The sequence below is a fragment of the Haliotis cracherodii genome, unplaced genomic scaffold (assembly GCF_022045235.1).
Source record: "Haliotis cracherodii isolate W230 unplaced genomic scaffold, xgHalCrac1.p SCAF_11, whole genome shotgun sequence".
In the NCBI taxonomy this organism is placed as follows: domain Eukaryota; kingdom Metazoa; phylum Mollusca; class Gastropoda; order Lepetellida; family Haliotidae; genus Haliotis; species Haliotis cracherodii.
The window spans coordinates 36,570,467-36,587,537 of NW_027266266.1; the positions used below are offsets into that span (position 1 = coordinate 36,570,467).

At 40.0% G+C, this 17,071-nt stretch overlaps 1 protein-coding gene across 1 annotated transcript; it reads right to left on the reverse strand.

Annotated features, from left to right (window-relative positions):
• Window positions 1-469: 469 nt before the first annotated feature.
• Window positions 470-16,989, reverse strand: LOC139456450 (E3 ubiquitin-protein ligase RNF10-like). Its single transcript, XM_071238164.1, has 18 exons — window positions 16,597-16,989; window positions 16,050-16,219; window positions 14,903-15,099; window positions 13,630-13,720; window positions 9,964-10,021; window positions 8,968-9,094; window positions 8,449-8,588; window positions 8,179-8,291; window positions 7,875-7,919; window positions 7,226-7,351; window positions 6,654-7,074; window positions 6,104-6,237; window positions 5,384-5,501; window positions 5,057-5,158; window positions 4,307-4,453; window positions 3,853-3,947; window positions 2,301-2,505; window positions 470-1,707 (listed from the first exon to the last, which is right to left on the reverse strand). Exons 1-18 carry the CDS (start codon window positions 16,691-16,693, stop codon window positions 1,619-1,621), a joined length of 2,475 nt encoding a protein of 824 aa, XP_071094265.1. The 5' UTR covers window positions 16,694-16,989; the 3' UTR covers window positions 470-1,618.
• Window positions 16,990-17,071: the final 82 nt, after the last annotated feature.

The window sequence follows — 17,071 nt, forward strand, 5'->3', positions numbered from 1 at the left end:
TTCACAGTATGTTGCAAGACCTTAGACCACCCTCCTGTCCCATTGTTTTTGGCCAATGTTGTTTTCTGGAAGTAAAACTGTTTTGAGCAGGTTTCCAGTTGTATCACAGCATGTCAGCTTCAGAGAGGGAAGTCTGAAGTGACACAGACTTGAGATCTTTACCACTTCAGTGAAACCCAGAGCACAGGTATGGGACTGCCAAAACAAGTGAGTGAGTTTGGCTTACAACCAAACAGTACCTCGGGTATATCATGGTGTGTCACATGGTGTGCCCAAGGCAGGTCTGACCACTTTAAGAAAACCCTGGAGGACAGGTATGGTGCTGACAAACCTTGAAACATAAGTGGGAATACTTGGGATTCAAAGTCACGATCATAGGTTGCTGTCATACCTCCAAAGTGAATAGCAGTTCCCAAAGACACTGTGCCACTCCTGCTCCCTAAAGACGGCAACAACTCGTTTCAAATAATCACCAAGATAAGACTCGGTTTCAAGGATTTTATTTGGCATTTTCAGACCATAACTACTCAAAGCTTCAGGTCAGACGTCAAGTGATCCGTAATACACAATCATAGTCTACAATCATTGCTCAATAAGAACTCAGGGCAATTTCCATAACCGTATTTGCAGCAAAGCCTTATCAAAATGTCAATATCTATAAATAAACATCAACACTTTCTATCCCTGTTATACTTTTTTTCCCTTGAGTTAACTTAAATCAGATTCTTTGGTTTTTATAACGTCCATTTTATGACTATGAACAGCCAGGTTTTTTTGTCATGCCAATTCAAAAAATGTTTGTACCACCTTTAAGTATATAAAATAGACATATTCTGGTCTTAGCATATAGATTATATATCAGTTAATCCCACAAACAAAATGAAATGTAGATCATAATCTGGATTCCAGTTTTGATTTCTACAGTGTGAGTGAACATAAAGTAAATAAAGTGAGCCATCACATACAAAACAACTAATAAATAAAAGGTTCATACAAAATGCTATCTTCACCAAATTTACAACTCAAATTTACAAATAAAGTCAGGAAATGATTGATTATTGAAGCAATATACCATTTTGCCTCTTTGGAACAGAATTTTGAGAATACAGGATGAACTCATTGAAAAGACTTTCAAATGAAACCACATTTCAACTTCTGTACAGACGCAAAAGTCTGCCTCCAAAGTTCATACATCAACTATCAGTGTCAAACACTAGACCGCAATGAATATCTATAGATTTGTGTTGCATATTTTTGAGCATCGCTATCATATTTTAGTATTACATTTGACAAAGTTAAAATCAGGCTGAAAAACTGTTGTTATATTGAATAGATTCAGAATGAAATCATTTGCACCACTCTCACACCCCTATTGCTGAACTCTAATTGTAAGAAAAATAATTACACAAATATATTATAGACATAATTTTTAATTCCATCATATTTATGGAAGATTACCATTTCTTTTACAACAAAACCTTGCAAGCCAGAGAGGAGCAAAAACTCTTGTTCTTGTACATGCAGTTATTTAGATTGCAACACAGAATGATCATAGACCGGCTGGCTGGCGCTACAAGCTGGGGGTAACTATAGGACTGCAGCAGATGACTACAGGGGACTATTTCCCCCTTGTCATGGAGGTGGTGAACAGCTTTGTGAATTTGGGTTTCTTCTGTTTCTTCCTTCCTGCATTCCCTGGACGAGCTTCTGTGAATAGTGGAAACAAACTGTTGATATTACTTTGAAATATTGCCTACTACATACCACTTCTACCAACAGCCCATGTATACATGTTTACGCCACTTTCAACAGTATTTCTGTTATATCATGGTGTGTCAGCTTGAAGTGGGATGATAGCCTAGGTGTTAAGACATTAACCACTTTGGTCAAATCAACGAGCATTGGTGTGGTGCTGACAAATCAAGGTGAGTTGAAATGGGGTTTCATGTCACATACAAGATTATTGCCCTTACATAGCGACGGGCATGCACAGGTGTCTGTGTGGCTGCTTGTAATAGGCCAGACTAATGCCAATTTTATAGTGCTAGCCCACTGAGATACCATATCGCAGTTTAACATGAATACCCCACTCAGACACAGTACATTTACAAGCCAACCAGTCTTTGTTCTAGTCCCATAATGCCGAGTGCCAGACAGGGTAACAACAGGTACCATCTTTAAATGTCTTTTTTTAACACTATCATACTTGTCTACTCCTAGTCTACTGACAAACTATACAGAAAGACAACCCCATTGTGACCCCTAGCTATGTCCAACAACACACAGTTAAATCCACAAACCTTTAGGCTTATCTATGGTGTCCAGTGCAGCTTGTATGGCACATGAGAAGGAGTCCTGGTACATAGGTACAGGGACTCGGTCTTCGTTATCACTGTCATCCGTGTCAGCAGATCGGGGGACCACTGGCCCTGCCTGTGCAAGAACCTGCGCTTCAACAGGGCGTGGCCACATAGGCTTGGCCTTAGCTTTCCCAGCCTTCAACATCTGAAATTGCAACATAATGTCTAAATCTTCAACTCTTTACACATGAATGTACAGGTTATACAGGTAACATATATGATTAAAATGGTGTTGCCCTCGATACCCATTTCCTTACGAATACTCTCCAGGCTTTTTCGAACCAGTCAGGTATAATAATTTTCCCATTTATACATAACAATAGAGACATCACTCACTGAATTTATCACATGATCAACGACACACGATTCCTCATGTAAATGCAAGTGCTACTGTCTTAACAACTTGCTTCATCTACTTAAAATAGTCTGTCAGTGTTATCTGTTTCTAACATTTTGAAGGCACAGGTGTAATTTCATTTGCTGTTTCTTATAATAAAGCTTGAAATTCTTTATGATCCCGGCATCTAGTGGCTGAATGTGCGATGTGGTGTTTGGTGGCAAAAAGTGACATTTCACATTAAGTTATGTCGACAGTAGCATGGGATGGGACGTTGTCCAACAGCATACCACGTGGCGTTGCTCCGATCGCATTTGCCGATCCAAGATCAGTAGCCAGGCTTTGAATATTAATGAAGTCATCCATGCTTTTTTGTTTACATACCAGTCGACCATGGTGAGTCGACCATGTTTTATATACCTGTTCGTATTTTAAACTGGCTTCATGCACATTTATCTGGCTTCAATTTGTAAACTACATTTGTATAGCTTTGTACATACAGGTTTGAATAGCTTTTCCTGTTAATTGTTAAGTTAATCTCTGCAGCCAGTGCGTGTCAAAACACGGGGTTGTGTACTCGCGGTCAGATGACCACGGAGTACGCTGATCACTGTGTCGGATTAACGAGACTGATTAATGAGTGATTTCGGCAATTCGTAGCAAATTAGGTGTGTCGGAGTCGGAGTGCGAGAATGTCGGATTAACGGGACTAAATAGCACTGAATCAATTGGTTCCCATCATTTGTGTCGGATAAAGCCGAGTGTCGGATTAACGAGTGTCGGATTAACGAGACTTGACTGTAATTTGATTTGACAGCTATCTTTGCCATCATACCATTCAAACTGGGATCAAAATGGATTAAGTGTCTTTATCATAACGGAATGGAGATATAATACACTGGATGTACCAATCCAAGTGAAAAACAGAACTTAGAATACTCATCTTATTTTCCAACAATATCTTATCATTCAACATGTTGTACAAGAATCTAAAACCAAGCAGCTATTATTTGTCAGCCATTGGTCATCTTCATTCAAGTGATTATTATTCCACCCACAACTATTGTAGACTAACAAATAAAAAGTTTCTTGTGAAGTTACACAATTATTATTTCAAGTGAGTGTATTTTTCATGTATGAAGTACAAGGTTCTACCTGAGCAAATGACATGGATGTCTGCTCGCCATCACTGACATCTTCTATAGCAGGACTGGCTCCCGGCACAAACTCTGCTGCACTCACATTGAAACCTGCAACAGTAGAATACAGGTCTCAAAATTGCAACAGCCTTTGCTAATCTATAAAGTTTACAAATTTAAAAACATGTTTCATCAAGCAGAATTTGAGATCACACAAGATGCAAAGTCAAAATCATTACTTAAACACAATTAAAGAATATTCTTAAGACATGAACATCCCTTGCCAGGAGATGATGCACAGGACTTGGTTTCCCTTTCAGAATATTTCATTATTTATTAGCAACATGGACTTCACATATTGTACTCATGTGGGGAATCTAACCCAGGACTCTGACATGCTGAGCGAATGTTTCAACCACAAGGCTGACCCACTGCTGCAGTACCAAGTGAATATGCAGCAAGGTGTTTACCTGATGGTGATACAGGAGGCGTGCTCGCAAGGCTGGAAACAGAGGGTGACTCAGACCTGATTTCAGGGGACCCCGACACATGGACATGGCCATCGCCTGCAGCCGGGAACTGGGCAAAGCTGCTCAATGACAGCTTCATACCAGGAACTGAAAGTAATGAATCCGCATAATCTGGTTGAATTTCAATTGACTTCAAATCAATTATTTACCTGCAGAGGTGAGCAACAAAATGTGTCATACCAATATCTGAAGGATAGTGTATACAAAGCTAAATAACATTATGGCATCAAGACAAACAATAATAACTTGTGTCTTCCAAGTTGAAGTTGGAAGTTGAACTCACTGAAGAATCCAAAAGACACTGAACCCATTACTCTCTCTTACAACAAACATGGGGCATGCAAGACTCATCAAAACAGGATGGTTTTAGGTGAGAACTGTATGTTATTCAAACTTCTCGGGATTTGTTTTTGTTTGTAGTTCAACACCTCACTTAGCATGCTCAGCAGTATTCAAGCTATATAACAGCGGCATGCTAATAATCAAGTCCAGACCAAACAATCCTAGGACTGATATAGTGAGCAGCGACCCATGACATTGGGATATGGTGACACGGCAGTCACTGAGCCTGACAATCATATCCATTTTAACTCGGAATCCACATATGGGTAAAGTTCTCTGGAATATAATGACTCCCAGTTTAAATGGTCTGATTATGAATGAATGTATACGTGGTATAGTAGTTCTTACATTTCCCCATCTTTTCATTCTCTTCCATTTCAATCTTCCTTGACCTTCTCTTGTCATCACGCATCTTTTTTTGACGCATACGTCTACGCTTTTCTATGTCGCCTAAAAAGAAAAATATAATACATGGTGATTTTACAGACCCGTAAGAAAAGTATCTGTAAAATGTATTTTTGAGAGCATAGAAAGTGTTTTTCTTCCTCCAAACAAACTTACATACATCAAAGTGTTAATATTCATAATTCACTAGCATGGAAAGTTAGTCTATTATTCTATTAATTCTTCTGACCAGAATTAAAAATAAAAGAAGTGCCAGGAGTGGTATCCTACCAGCAAAGTGTCGAAGTGTGTCTTTTGACAGAAGGGGTGGCTTCAGTGCAAGCTCTGCTACCTGGAATTCACAAGTCAGTGGCAGGTGGTTTAGGTACCGAAGTCGCTTCCGCAGTTCCTGAATAAAAGACAAACCAACAAATGAACAGTCTGCAGCAAAGGCATTTCCTTCAATGAGCTCAAACTGCCATTATGAATCCCTTCAAGCAGATTCAACTGTTTTCACATATTGGCTTTTCAATAGTAATGTTAACAGGGGTGGGTGAATGTAGTTTTACTCCACTGGCATCAACATAAAAGTTAAAAAGTGGTTGATAGCACTAGCAACAATTTACAACCAGCCTGGTTCGACACATTGTAACTATCCAATACTCATTGTCCACTCATCCAACAAGCATTGGGTACAGAGCTCCACTCCACAAAGCAATCGTAGTGCTAAGGTGATCGTAGCTGCCATACCTTAAAATAAACTATGTAAGTCGCAGCGCTACATTCACTTTCAGGAACTGAGCCCTTGGGGCCTATTCTGCCCTGGAATCCCTGTGGAAAGCCCTAGGAATGTGAAAAACTAAGCATACTGTATCTTTTACTAATGTTTACAGCAAGTGCCATAAGTAGGTCAACATTTATATCACTAAATTATCAGGTCATGTTGATAGTTCCAGGAACTGTGGACAGTGTCAGTGTAATATGTCTTTGCATGATCTCTACTAGTACTACCTCAGTCATAAAGATGATCTCTGTGTCTACAATGTTGGCGGTGATGGTGTCAGGACAGTCCTCTAGTCTGCCATATTCTTTCACCAGACACCGAGCATTCACAGCATGGAGATAGATGTGTTGACCGTCACTTGCTGTGTGTAGAGACAAACAAGTGATAAACTAAAGCAGTAAATGTCAGGTATGATATGCTTAGAACCAAGTGCTTCATCTTACTAATTACACATGCCACAGACGTAAATGTGACAAATGGCAATTTGGACATGGCACATTGGTGTAAGAAATTATGGTTAGAAATATCTACACTCTAAAGTTCAAAGTTATGCAAGAAAGTCTAGAGGTCCTTGTCATGACCCTTAAAAAGATCAGAGGAGGTTCCCTAGATTCCAATACCAATGAGAGGACCCTAGGATCGCCATAATTTTTGGAAATGAATATGAAATAATGAAAATGGGACATGCAAACAAGCACCGACATCTCCAGGTAACAGCTGCATAAATTCAATTATACCTTTTAAGTATTATTCCCAAACAATTTTGAAACAGCATACCTTGATAATAGAAGAATGCACTTTTTGTCTGGTTGCCCCTTCTGCCACTGTTTCCATGCTCACTCTCTGTGGGCAGTTCCAGGTGCTCCGCCGCTTCCTCAACGGGCATGGCAGCCTCCAGTGACTCCTGTATCTCAGACAGACTGGGACCATCAGGCGATCCCACAGAGCTTTCAGACAGGGATGACCGCCCCCTGGGTACATCAACAGCAGAGGCGTCCAACTCAGACAGACTGGTGTCCATGTCCGAGTGTGTCAGGGAGGACGAGGTGGTGGATTCAGTGCGGATTGTGGAATCAGGGTTAAGGGATTCTGGAAGACTGGCATCTCTAGTTGTTTTTCCAGGCTCAGCAGATTTATTATTCCTATCCTCATCTGAATCTTCTCTATCAGAAAAGGCTGATGCACACTGTTTGACTGGCTGGAACAGACACCATTTTCTTCTCAATAAATATGATTCAGGGAACAATATTTTGCATAAGATAATAACCGAATCCTAAAATTCCTAAAAAAACCAAAATGGCTACAGGTCTCATTATCATTCGGTGTCAATAATTGGTGTAAATCCTTACTGAATTGTCATTGTTCGCCAACACAGACTTTGGAGATTTCACTTTGTCAACTTCAGCTTTACGGGTTCGTCTTGCTTCACGGTGCTTCTTATGTGGAGTACTAGTACGCAGGCTTTCCTCTCTTTCCTACAACACAAATATACATCTTAACCTTACTCTACATTTTCATGTCTTTACAACATAACAAATGTTAGCATTATTAAAACATAAATATCAGTAAGTAACAGTATGTCCAGATCAATTTCTTGCAATGCATACAATCTAAAGAAGACATTTATCTATATCATACAAAACTGAATAAAAGTGAAAAGTTATTAACTTGTAGGGATAATTCTAGGGTGGGGCCTTGTGCTTTTAGTCCCAAATTTGGAAAAAGGCCCACATTTTCAAATTCAAAGGGGCATTTTACACTGTGCTGGGTGGGCAAGTGGGGGTGGATATATTTGAAACTCAACACAAACGCCCCATGTCAGAAAATTCCTGGAGTGAACCCTGGACTTGAAGTCCACAGAAAGTACATGAGTCATCCATTGACAAGCTGCAAATATTAGGTAGAAGTGTTGACACTTCTCCAGGTTACACGGGCTCAAAGAATATGAGTTGATGCAGTTTTCACCTAGCTATGACTACTTTAACACACGAGTCTTACCTTCAGCAAGACCATGGCTGACTCAATGAAGCACACTTCTGAAGCCTGAAACAGTCACAAAGTAAAGCTAAAATGAACGATAACACAGAAATTAATTAATAACATCATCACTTCTCGAAACGAAAAGAGCTCTATCATGACAATCTGTAAATAGGTGATGGTACCAGTACCAGCCAGTGGGTGATATCATGAGCATTGTTGAAATACACTCATAAACTCATCCAGGTCACACATTTAACCATCCAAACCCAATGTTTGTCAATCCTAACAACAAAGACTTGGGAACCATCATAAAGTTTATTACCTCAGCATTCTGCATATGCTTGTTCAGAGCTGCCTTCTCTGGTTCAATGATAGTTTCCTGAATCTGACTGGGTGACGCCACCAGCAGCTTGACATGCTCTGTATTTACATCATCTACAACACCAATACATCTTTCCATATCATCTCAGATAACACTTGTGACTTCAGGACAAAATCTCATTGCAATTACGTCCCTGTGTCATGTAGTGAATGGTCAAACCAATAAATTGCTGATGACATTTACAACAACTTCTTAATGTTACTTAATCACCTGTGATTCTGTGTGGTTTCCCGTCTCGCTTCTCCCACTGCGATTTGGGAACAGAGTAGGTGCTACCACGCTCCCTCTTCATCAGTCGCAAAGTGATTGTTTCCCCTGGTTTATATGCATGGACAACTCGGATCTGTACACTGCAACCAAATGAAGCTTTTAAAATGCCACTGACACAGGAGTTGGACAAATCTTCAGATAAACCATAATTTTATTTTTTTTAAATCACTTCATTTACTTCATGTAACAGTGTCTAACAAATCAAAGCTAAAAAACGAAACCAACTTGCACTCAAGCAACAACTTCAAACATTTTAGTGCATGCAGATTGCAATCATGCCTATCTAAGTACAAAAGACATGCTAAGTTCACAAACTGGTGTTAGGCTTATTTTGGGGGGTTAACACAGAAAATGCTGAATTTGTTTCTAATTCCCAAAGAATATATTTTCAGGGTAACCTCTTTCTTATTAACACCATAAAACTATCATACCCAGATTGTTTCACTGGTTGGAACATACCTCTTTAAATCACTCTTGTGAACGTACTCGTAACAAATGGGACACTTTCTCCATTTTTTCTCCCCCAGTTCCAAATAGTGCAGGATACATGCCGAGCAGTAGACGTGTCCACAGCGGGTTATCTTCCCTGGAGCAAACAAATAGGACATCTTTACAATCCTTTATGAGTAACAATTTTATTGGACTGAAGTTTTTACTTTCTATTAGCCCATGTAGAACATGTATCTGTTTCAACTGCTAGTTCATAAACTATTACCATTATACAGCTTGTGGCAACTTTGCCATCTGTTGTAACATGGCTGCGACAGGGCTTGATTTAAGAAACTTGATTTACCTTGCACCATGTTGACATGGAAAACAAGTTGCACCAGAAAAAAAAAACAAGTTGCACCAGACAAAAACCATGTTACACCCTGGTCCCATAAATTTATCAAAGTTGAACCACCAGCTACATAAGGGCTAGATAAAAATTTGAATTTTTCTCACTAGCACCAAGTTCTTGTAGACATAATACTAAGGCTTCATAGGTAGCACTGGTGCATGCGTCATATAGATAAATCGAGCCTTGCACTATCAACACATTAGTGAGTGAGTATGGTTTTACGCCGCTTTTAGCAATATTCCAGCAATATCACAGCGGGGGGGACAGCGGAAATGGGCTTCACACATTGTACCCATGTCGGGAATCGAACCCGGGTCTTCGGAGTGACGAGCAAACGCCTTAACCACAGGGCTACCCGACCGCCCCTATCAACACATTAGTACTAGTGTATGAGCAGAGATTTCATGCTCTAAAGCGGACAGTACTAACCGATGCCCTTAAGTGAGGGACTGCACTCTGTCCATCATTCAGCTTTGATGTTATTACTGGAACTATGTACCACTCTTATGAGATATATTGAGCAAAACTACAACATTTTCATAGAAACAAAACAAAATGGTTACCATGGTCTGAAGACACAGAGAAATATAAAGACAAATCAAATGTCTACTCACCAGCCTGTGGTTCCTGCAAACAAATGGGACATGATGGCGGCTCCTGGCTCAATGTCCTCTGTGAAAGAAACAATATAATTTCAAATTCAAAGAAAACATCAAAATGTTAATGATTATCCTCATCATATTTATCACTTTTGGAATGTCAGTGCTGGAGGGAACAGGTCAATGACCCCTGCAAAATGCAATCCCAAACCTCTGCCTTGCGCAAAAGGTTCCCTGTATCTATGTTCCTGATAAATAGTGTATCCTTTTGGGAGTGACCCTTAGTTAAGTTTATACATTAGTCACAACAATCCGAACATGCTGAGGCTCTTATGTCTATGCTGACATTTGCATCTCTAGTTCTAAAAACACACTTTTGTAACTTCGGCAACCTTATGGTAAACTAAATTTAGTAAAATCTAAAATATTTTTACATTTGTATATTTATCCTGCATTACTCCTTAATGCATTCACTGCTCACCTTGTATAGACAATAGAAGGGACATCGTAACGGCGTTGGTCCTGGGTGAAGAAATAAAAAACTGTTGTTCATATTCCCACTTTTGCCGACAATTGCCGCTGCCCTGTGACCTTGATGACCTGAGGTCATCTTCTTCACTACTCTGCCCGTCACCCGAGCTCTTAGAAAAACATACTTTTGAGGTTTCTGAAGCCAAAGTGGGGAGACAAGTCTGCCTCAAACGTGGTAATGCAGGATAAGTATACAAATGTAAAAAAATATTTAGATTTTACTAAATGTTTTATTTATCCTGCATTATTCCTGAATGCATTTGTATCGGACGGTTTGGAGGTGGGAAACCCTCAGAATACAGAAACCTCAATAATTCATACCTGAAGATACGACACTAGTTGTTCAATAAATCGTGAAGTGGAAAAGTTCAGAAAAATGCCATTATGGTCGGGTTGTTTCAATGTGAAAACAATTGAACATAGGAATTAAAGAGAAGCTCCCTAAACACCTTAGTAATAAAGACAAAACTAGCTCACCAGCTAATTATTTACTTACTACTTCATTGAACCCTTGTAGACAACCAAATGTCTCATATTCTTCCACTGGCGAAATATGAGCGACTGAACAGGAAAATGGAATGGCTCTGTATAGGGCGAGTTCATTATTTGCGTCAAGGCAGTGTTAGAATGGGCACTTGTCCTATAGTCCTTGCCAAACTGCCCAATAGTTAAGGTATCATAAGGACTAGTAGAAATTTGCCATTTTCAGGGGTTTTGCTATACGTCATCAATATAAGGACTAGTGGACTGAAATTGTCAGTTTCTAACGCTGCAAGGGTTGGTAACCTGTTGTGCCACAACCAACGACCCAAAGCTTTGCATACCTCAGACGTCCTCGAGAGTCACATAACGAAGATAATGACTGGCGAAATCTGTGTTGGACCTCCAAAAACATCCTTCCATGATTGTTTTAATTGAACAATTGCTGTGTAAAGCCATGGTAGAGGCTAACACCCTGATCTCATGAGGATTATTCGCTCTGGTGGATCCATATTGTCTGAAGGATGACTGCAACATAGAGATATGGTGTTGCAACTAACTTCAGTCGTGCATGTAGGAGAAACGGGTATAAATAACCGATTCCTCAAACCATGCCTAGTCATGGAACGGCAGATGAAAAATCGCAGTGCCCGCTACAGGCATAGAATAAGTTCACCCTCATGTTCAGTTCCCACAATAGTCGATATTGGTTGGCCTGGTAGTTGATCTTTTGCAATAAAATCCCAGCATAACCAGTGATGTACCACTGTGCGTCCCATACTTAAGCGAATCCGAGTGATGTCAATCACACTTAGTTTAGGATGCATAAAGGGGCCTGAAGAGGGGCCCTCGCAAACCTCGAAGTACCACGTTCAAGTCCCAAGCATGTGGGCGGAACTTGGCCTTCTGATCCTCAAGCCTTAATGAGCATAGTAGGGCCTGTAGTTCCAGGACCTTAGTCATCTTGTGAATTTTCCGGAACAGCAAACACTGAATTAAGTGTAACCTTTCAAGTGTCTTTGGGTACGCAGATGTAGGAGGTATTCAGCTAGGAATTGTAGTGACACAGTTGTAGTGTCTTGACTTTTTGCCTTCCCACTTGTCATCATATAGACCACGGGTAGAGGGGTGATGAGCTAACACTATAGCTTTTGCTGCCCATGCCAAATTGCCCTTAGCGCTGGAATGTTTCTGTGTGAAGATTCCACTCGGTAGAAGGCATCGGCTAGAATGTTTTGACATCCGGGGATGTGTTGAAATATTAACTGTAGTTGCAGATGATCCACTAGATGGAAAAACCTGAATGTTTGTTGTAGCAGGGAGTGGGAGTGTGTTGTTCCCTGATTGCGGAGGCACCACACTACAGTGCTGTTGTCTGTAGATATTGCGAGTTGGGTGGACTGTAATTGATTCTGCCAATGTGATATAGCCAGAATTAATGCTTGTAACTCACGTTGTTTATGTGCCACTTTCGATGAGCGCCTGACCATAGCTCTGAGGCTGTCACCCCTGAAAGGAGGGTCTACAAACTCAGTGGTAGAAACTAACAGTTTCAGTCCACTAGTCCTTATAATGATAGCATATAGCAAAACCTTTAGAAATGGCAAAATTCTACTACTCCTCAGGATACCTTTACTATTGGGCACTTTGGCAAGGACTATAGGACTAGTGCCAATTTCTAACCCTGCTGAAACAGGTGTAGATTCAGGGATAACCCGGATAAAGAGACACCTTAGACATCTGACTCTACCATCCACAACATTGAGGTAAGGCCTTAGTTGAACTGATCGAGTGATGGCCTTGAGCGGATCCTGACGCCTGATGTAAAGGTTCAGGAATTGTTGATTGGGGGTAGTTGTAATCGGCCTCTTCTGGTTAGGTCCTGTGCTGAGGTGAGTAACCCTAACAACACTTGCCATTGGCGAAGTGTGTGTGGCTGATGAAGAGCAGGTGACAGGAGGTGTAAAATCTTGTGCCATCTGTCCCTTGGAACTGATAGATACTGGTCTGTTTGAAACAGGCCTCCTATGAACTGAGGTCGATAGGATGGAGTTAACTCCGAATTCCCCCTCGTTGATTATCCATTCCAGTTGATACAGTAACCATCTGGTGTAATCCTGGTGGCATACTAACGTCTGTGCGTTTTGATGACACAGGAGACAATCGTCTACGTACGACTCGAAGCAAATATTCCCAGGTGTAGATTATGGGCTTCATTACTCGTATAAATAGCCACGGGGCCACTGAAATGTCAAATGGGAGCCCTGCCCACGGGTAGTGAACACCATTGAACTGGAATCAGTGGAACCTGTGGTGAGAGGGATGGATTGGTATGTGCAGGTAGGATCACATAAAACAACACAACATGGTGAGACTAATATGAAAAGAATACATCAATTAATCTAAATTCATCCAAAATGAGAGCTTCACTGGTACATGTTCATGCTGTAGCGTGACAGGCAGTGATATGAGGGTGACCTCAGGTCATCCAAGTCACAGGACAACAGCAGTGGTCGGCAAAAGTGGGACTACGAATAACAGTTTTTCTGTTTCTTTACCCAGGACCATCGCCATTATGCTGTCCCTTCTATTGTTGTAAGGTAAGCAGTGAATACATAAAGGAGTAATGCAAGATGAGTAGAAAATATGTAAATATGAAAGAGTCCTCACCACTTGCTCCACCAGATCCCAGTCAACCAGAGTGTCTGCGTCGATGGAGTGAGCTATGTAATCACCACTATCTCCCACAACAAACTGGCAGCTGAAAGATGAAACTCACCATGTACAATACTATTGCATGATGCTGAAGAAGAGGAAGAAAACATAACAGCTTTTAATCTGTTACTTAACAGGACTGGACAATGGCTGATCGGTATAGATTTACTTCTTATTCCCTGGCTGGGATAGAAATTGGGAATAGCTGCTAGTTTTCTGAGTTGGATTGCTTAAACTAAAAGACTTCCTGCGGGCTAGTACATTTCAGCAAAGGGTTGTCCCTTTGTCATGTATCACTTTTCAGACTATTAATCATGGTAATAGTAGACATTCCCGGTTAATTCCACCACAAACTGGAAATGATATGCTGAGAATATATTTGCTGCTGTTATTACTAAAAAATGTGACACATGAAGATTCCGGGATAGAATAGGTCTTCATCAACCCATGCTTGCCGCAAAAGGTGACTATGCTTGTCGTAAGAGGCGACTAACGGGATTGGGTGGTCAGGCTAGCTGACTTGGTTGATGCATGTCATTGATCCCAATTGCATGGATTGATGCTCATGATATTAATCACAGGATTGTCTGGTCCAGACTCAATTATTTACATACCGCCATCATATAGCTGGAATTTTGCTGAGTGCGGCATTAAACAACAAACCAACCAACCAAAAAAATGTGGGTGTTATTTTCAGTTAAATTGTGTTTATAAGAAACACTGTCTGATGGATATTCAGACACATAAATTATGGTCACTTTATTTTGATAATGCTGAGAGTCTTAAAACATCAGAAACATCCTACACTCAAACAATTCAGATCATGTCTATTTCATAAATATCTAACATTGGAGAGAGATTCATCACAATATCAACTAAACATGCTAAAGGGATTGTGAACAAACATATATATTCCATTGGAAGACAGTACCTAACATAAAGCCACTATTCACTTATGTTCATATAAATAAATATAATAACAAAAAATAGAATGACATTTCGGAAATGTTATTTTGAGGAAAGAAATGTCCAGTCGGACATAAAATGATGTTTTCATACAAACATGTTTATTTTACTTCTTAAACATGATCACTTTGACAAACATTGCTTCAGTGTAAGTAATTACCATATTTATTCCCCCAGAACAGCATGAACAGATCATTGTGGTCACCATGTTAACATAGCTAATAGACAGAACTTGGTTTACTTTCTGGGCCACACTACTTACTTTGCCTGAAGAAATCTTTCTTTATTGTACACTCTTCCACCTGTTCGTGGTCTTCTCACTCTTCGATAAGCACCGGAACTTTCGTAGTGAGTTTCACGACCCGCAAACGTGAAGTTGAACAGGTGATTCAAACTGGCTTTCTTAGAGCCACCAGTGAACATGAGGGACTCATACTCTGAGTCCACAGGTTCTGCTACCTGTAAATAAGCAAATGAAGTTTATTATCAATAGTGAATAAATTGAAAATAAAAAAAACTTCCTCTTACCCGTGTAAAGATATGTCCCAAGATGTAAGAAGATGAAAACATCAACATGCAGAATGATGCTTTTCCTAAACATGCCAAATGTCAGAATTGTTCGTCATTAGGGTTAGAAATTAACACTAGCCCAGGGCTAGTACAAATTTCCCCATTCCCTAACATTACAAGGGCATTTTATCTTCAGCCGGGACAGTAAAGTTTTCAGTTTAGTTCTATCCATGTAACTCATACTTAACATGTTATTGAATACAATATGTACAATGACAGAAAGTATTCTGAGTATAAATTATAATACACCAAAGTATCTACAAAGTCTATGGAGAAAAACGTTCTACAGGACAAATGCAATAGACATTAACAATCACATTATGTGTATACTTAATGAAATGAAACATATCAGACATTATCATGGATTTCATGGATTATCATGTAAGCTATCATCAATACTACACACAAAAATCATTGTCTTCAGCATGCCAAGATCAATGACATACCTGCATACAATTGTACATCTTGTCATGCTTTTTACAAGTTCTGTTGAAGATCAGTATGAACATGACAAAACGATAATTTCATATAAAACAATGAATATAAAATGTTAAGCTACAGAGCTGATTTGATTTGGCTAGCCTAGCCAGATAATCTGGCCTTGCACTTGCCATGCTTGCAGGTAGTTGTGCAATAGAGTATATAGTTACCTCCCTTGTATATAGTTGTACTATGTTGTACCACATAGGGTTTACACATACACAAATTCAACATGTCAAATGTCTATTCAATCCTAAAATCTTTGTATAAAGAAGTTCGACCTTTCATGTTAATAAACAACAGGTCATTATGTATGTCATCGAATCTTGAACGCCTATGAACTTTATTACAATATATACCTCTTCTCTTTGACGGTCATTGTAATTTCCTCTAGATCGTGGTCGCTTGTCCCCGGTAGCCCTGGATTTCTGAGGGGTTGGGCGACGGGCATGGTCTGGTGTGCTTCCCCGACCCGCTCCTGATTCTCTTTTCTTCCCATACTTAGAAAACCTATTAGGACTGTTAATATCTGAAAATAACCCAGAAATACACAGTGAACATAACAGTGCATACTAACAATGTGGACATATTGACAATGTATAGGCTGCATTTGAACATGTTGAATGGGAACCACAATTTCAGCAGATATCCCAAATCAATAAATCATTGAATGTCCAGCACAATGAAGCCAGCACATACTCAATGTACATGACCGTGACAGCTTGGGTCAACTGCAGTAGTTGCCGGCCATAGACTATCTGTCGTATTTCTATATCTGGTTTTCCGGTTATTCAAGACTTTTGATAACCCCCAGCGTACCAGCAACGATTGCAAACTGTTGTGATAAATGTTTTGGTCATGTGACATCAGCCGTCAGGTGTCGAGATGTGACGTCACATAACTCACCATTTTTCTTACTGTCGGACGTTGCACCGTTCTTCGGCGGACCAGACGGCTGACGAGATGATTTTTTGTCCATATTTACTATCCCTTCCTCGAACATCAACAGTAGTACACAAATGAGAAGTAGAACCTCTCGTTCTCTTCTGCTTAGCAGAGATAACGAATGCTGAACGACCTTGGGCAACCATTTTCATAACTCCATGTTGAACACTTTAAAGAAGTAAAAAAATCCAATTATATCACAATTAGATCAATAACAGTTATGTAGTCTACAAAAGGAATCCTTCAAAAACAAAATGCGGGGGCACAATATGTTCCCCCAGCGCTCCTTAACGCTCTCTCAGCGTCTTAGATGGGCGAGTATTACGCCCAAACACAACTTGATGGAGACAGGCCTCCAATGCCCGGATGTTGTTAAACGAAACTAAAACTAGAACCGGAATTAAAGAGGACGACAATCATATTTAATGGACGAATT

Bases quoted from the DNA above. Each gene is read 5' to 3' on its own strand.
- LOC139456450 (XM_071238164.1), bottom strand. From the start codon at position 16,693: ATGTTCGAGGAAGGGATAGTAAATATGGACAAAAAATCATCTCGTCAG. The intron at 15,100-16,049 runs GTATATATTGTA...GCTTATTTACAG, and splicing joins ATGACCGTCAAAGAGAAGAG to GTAGCAGAACCTGTGGACTC. The intron at 8,589-8,967 runs GTATGTTCCAAC...ATTTGGTTGCAG, and splicing joins CACAAGAGTGATTTAAAGAG to TGTACAGATCCGAGTTGTCC.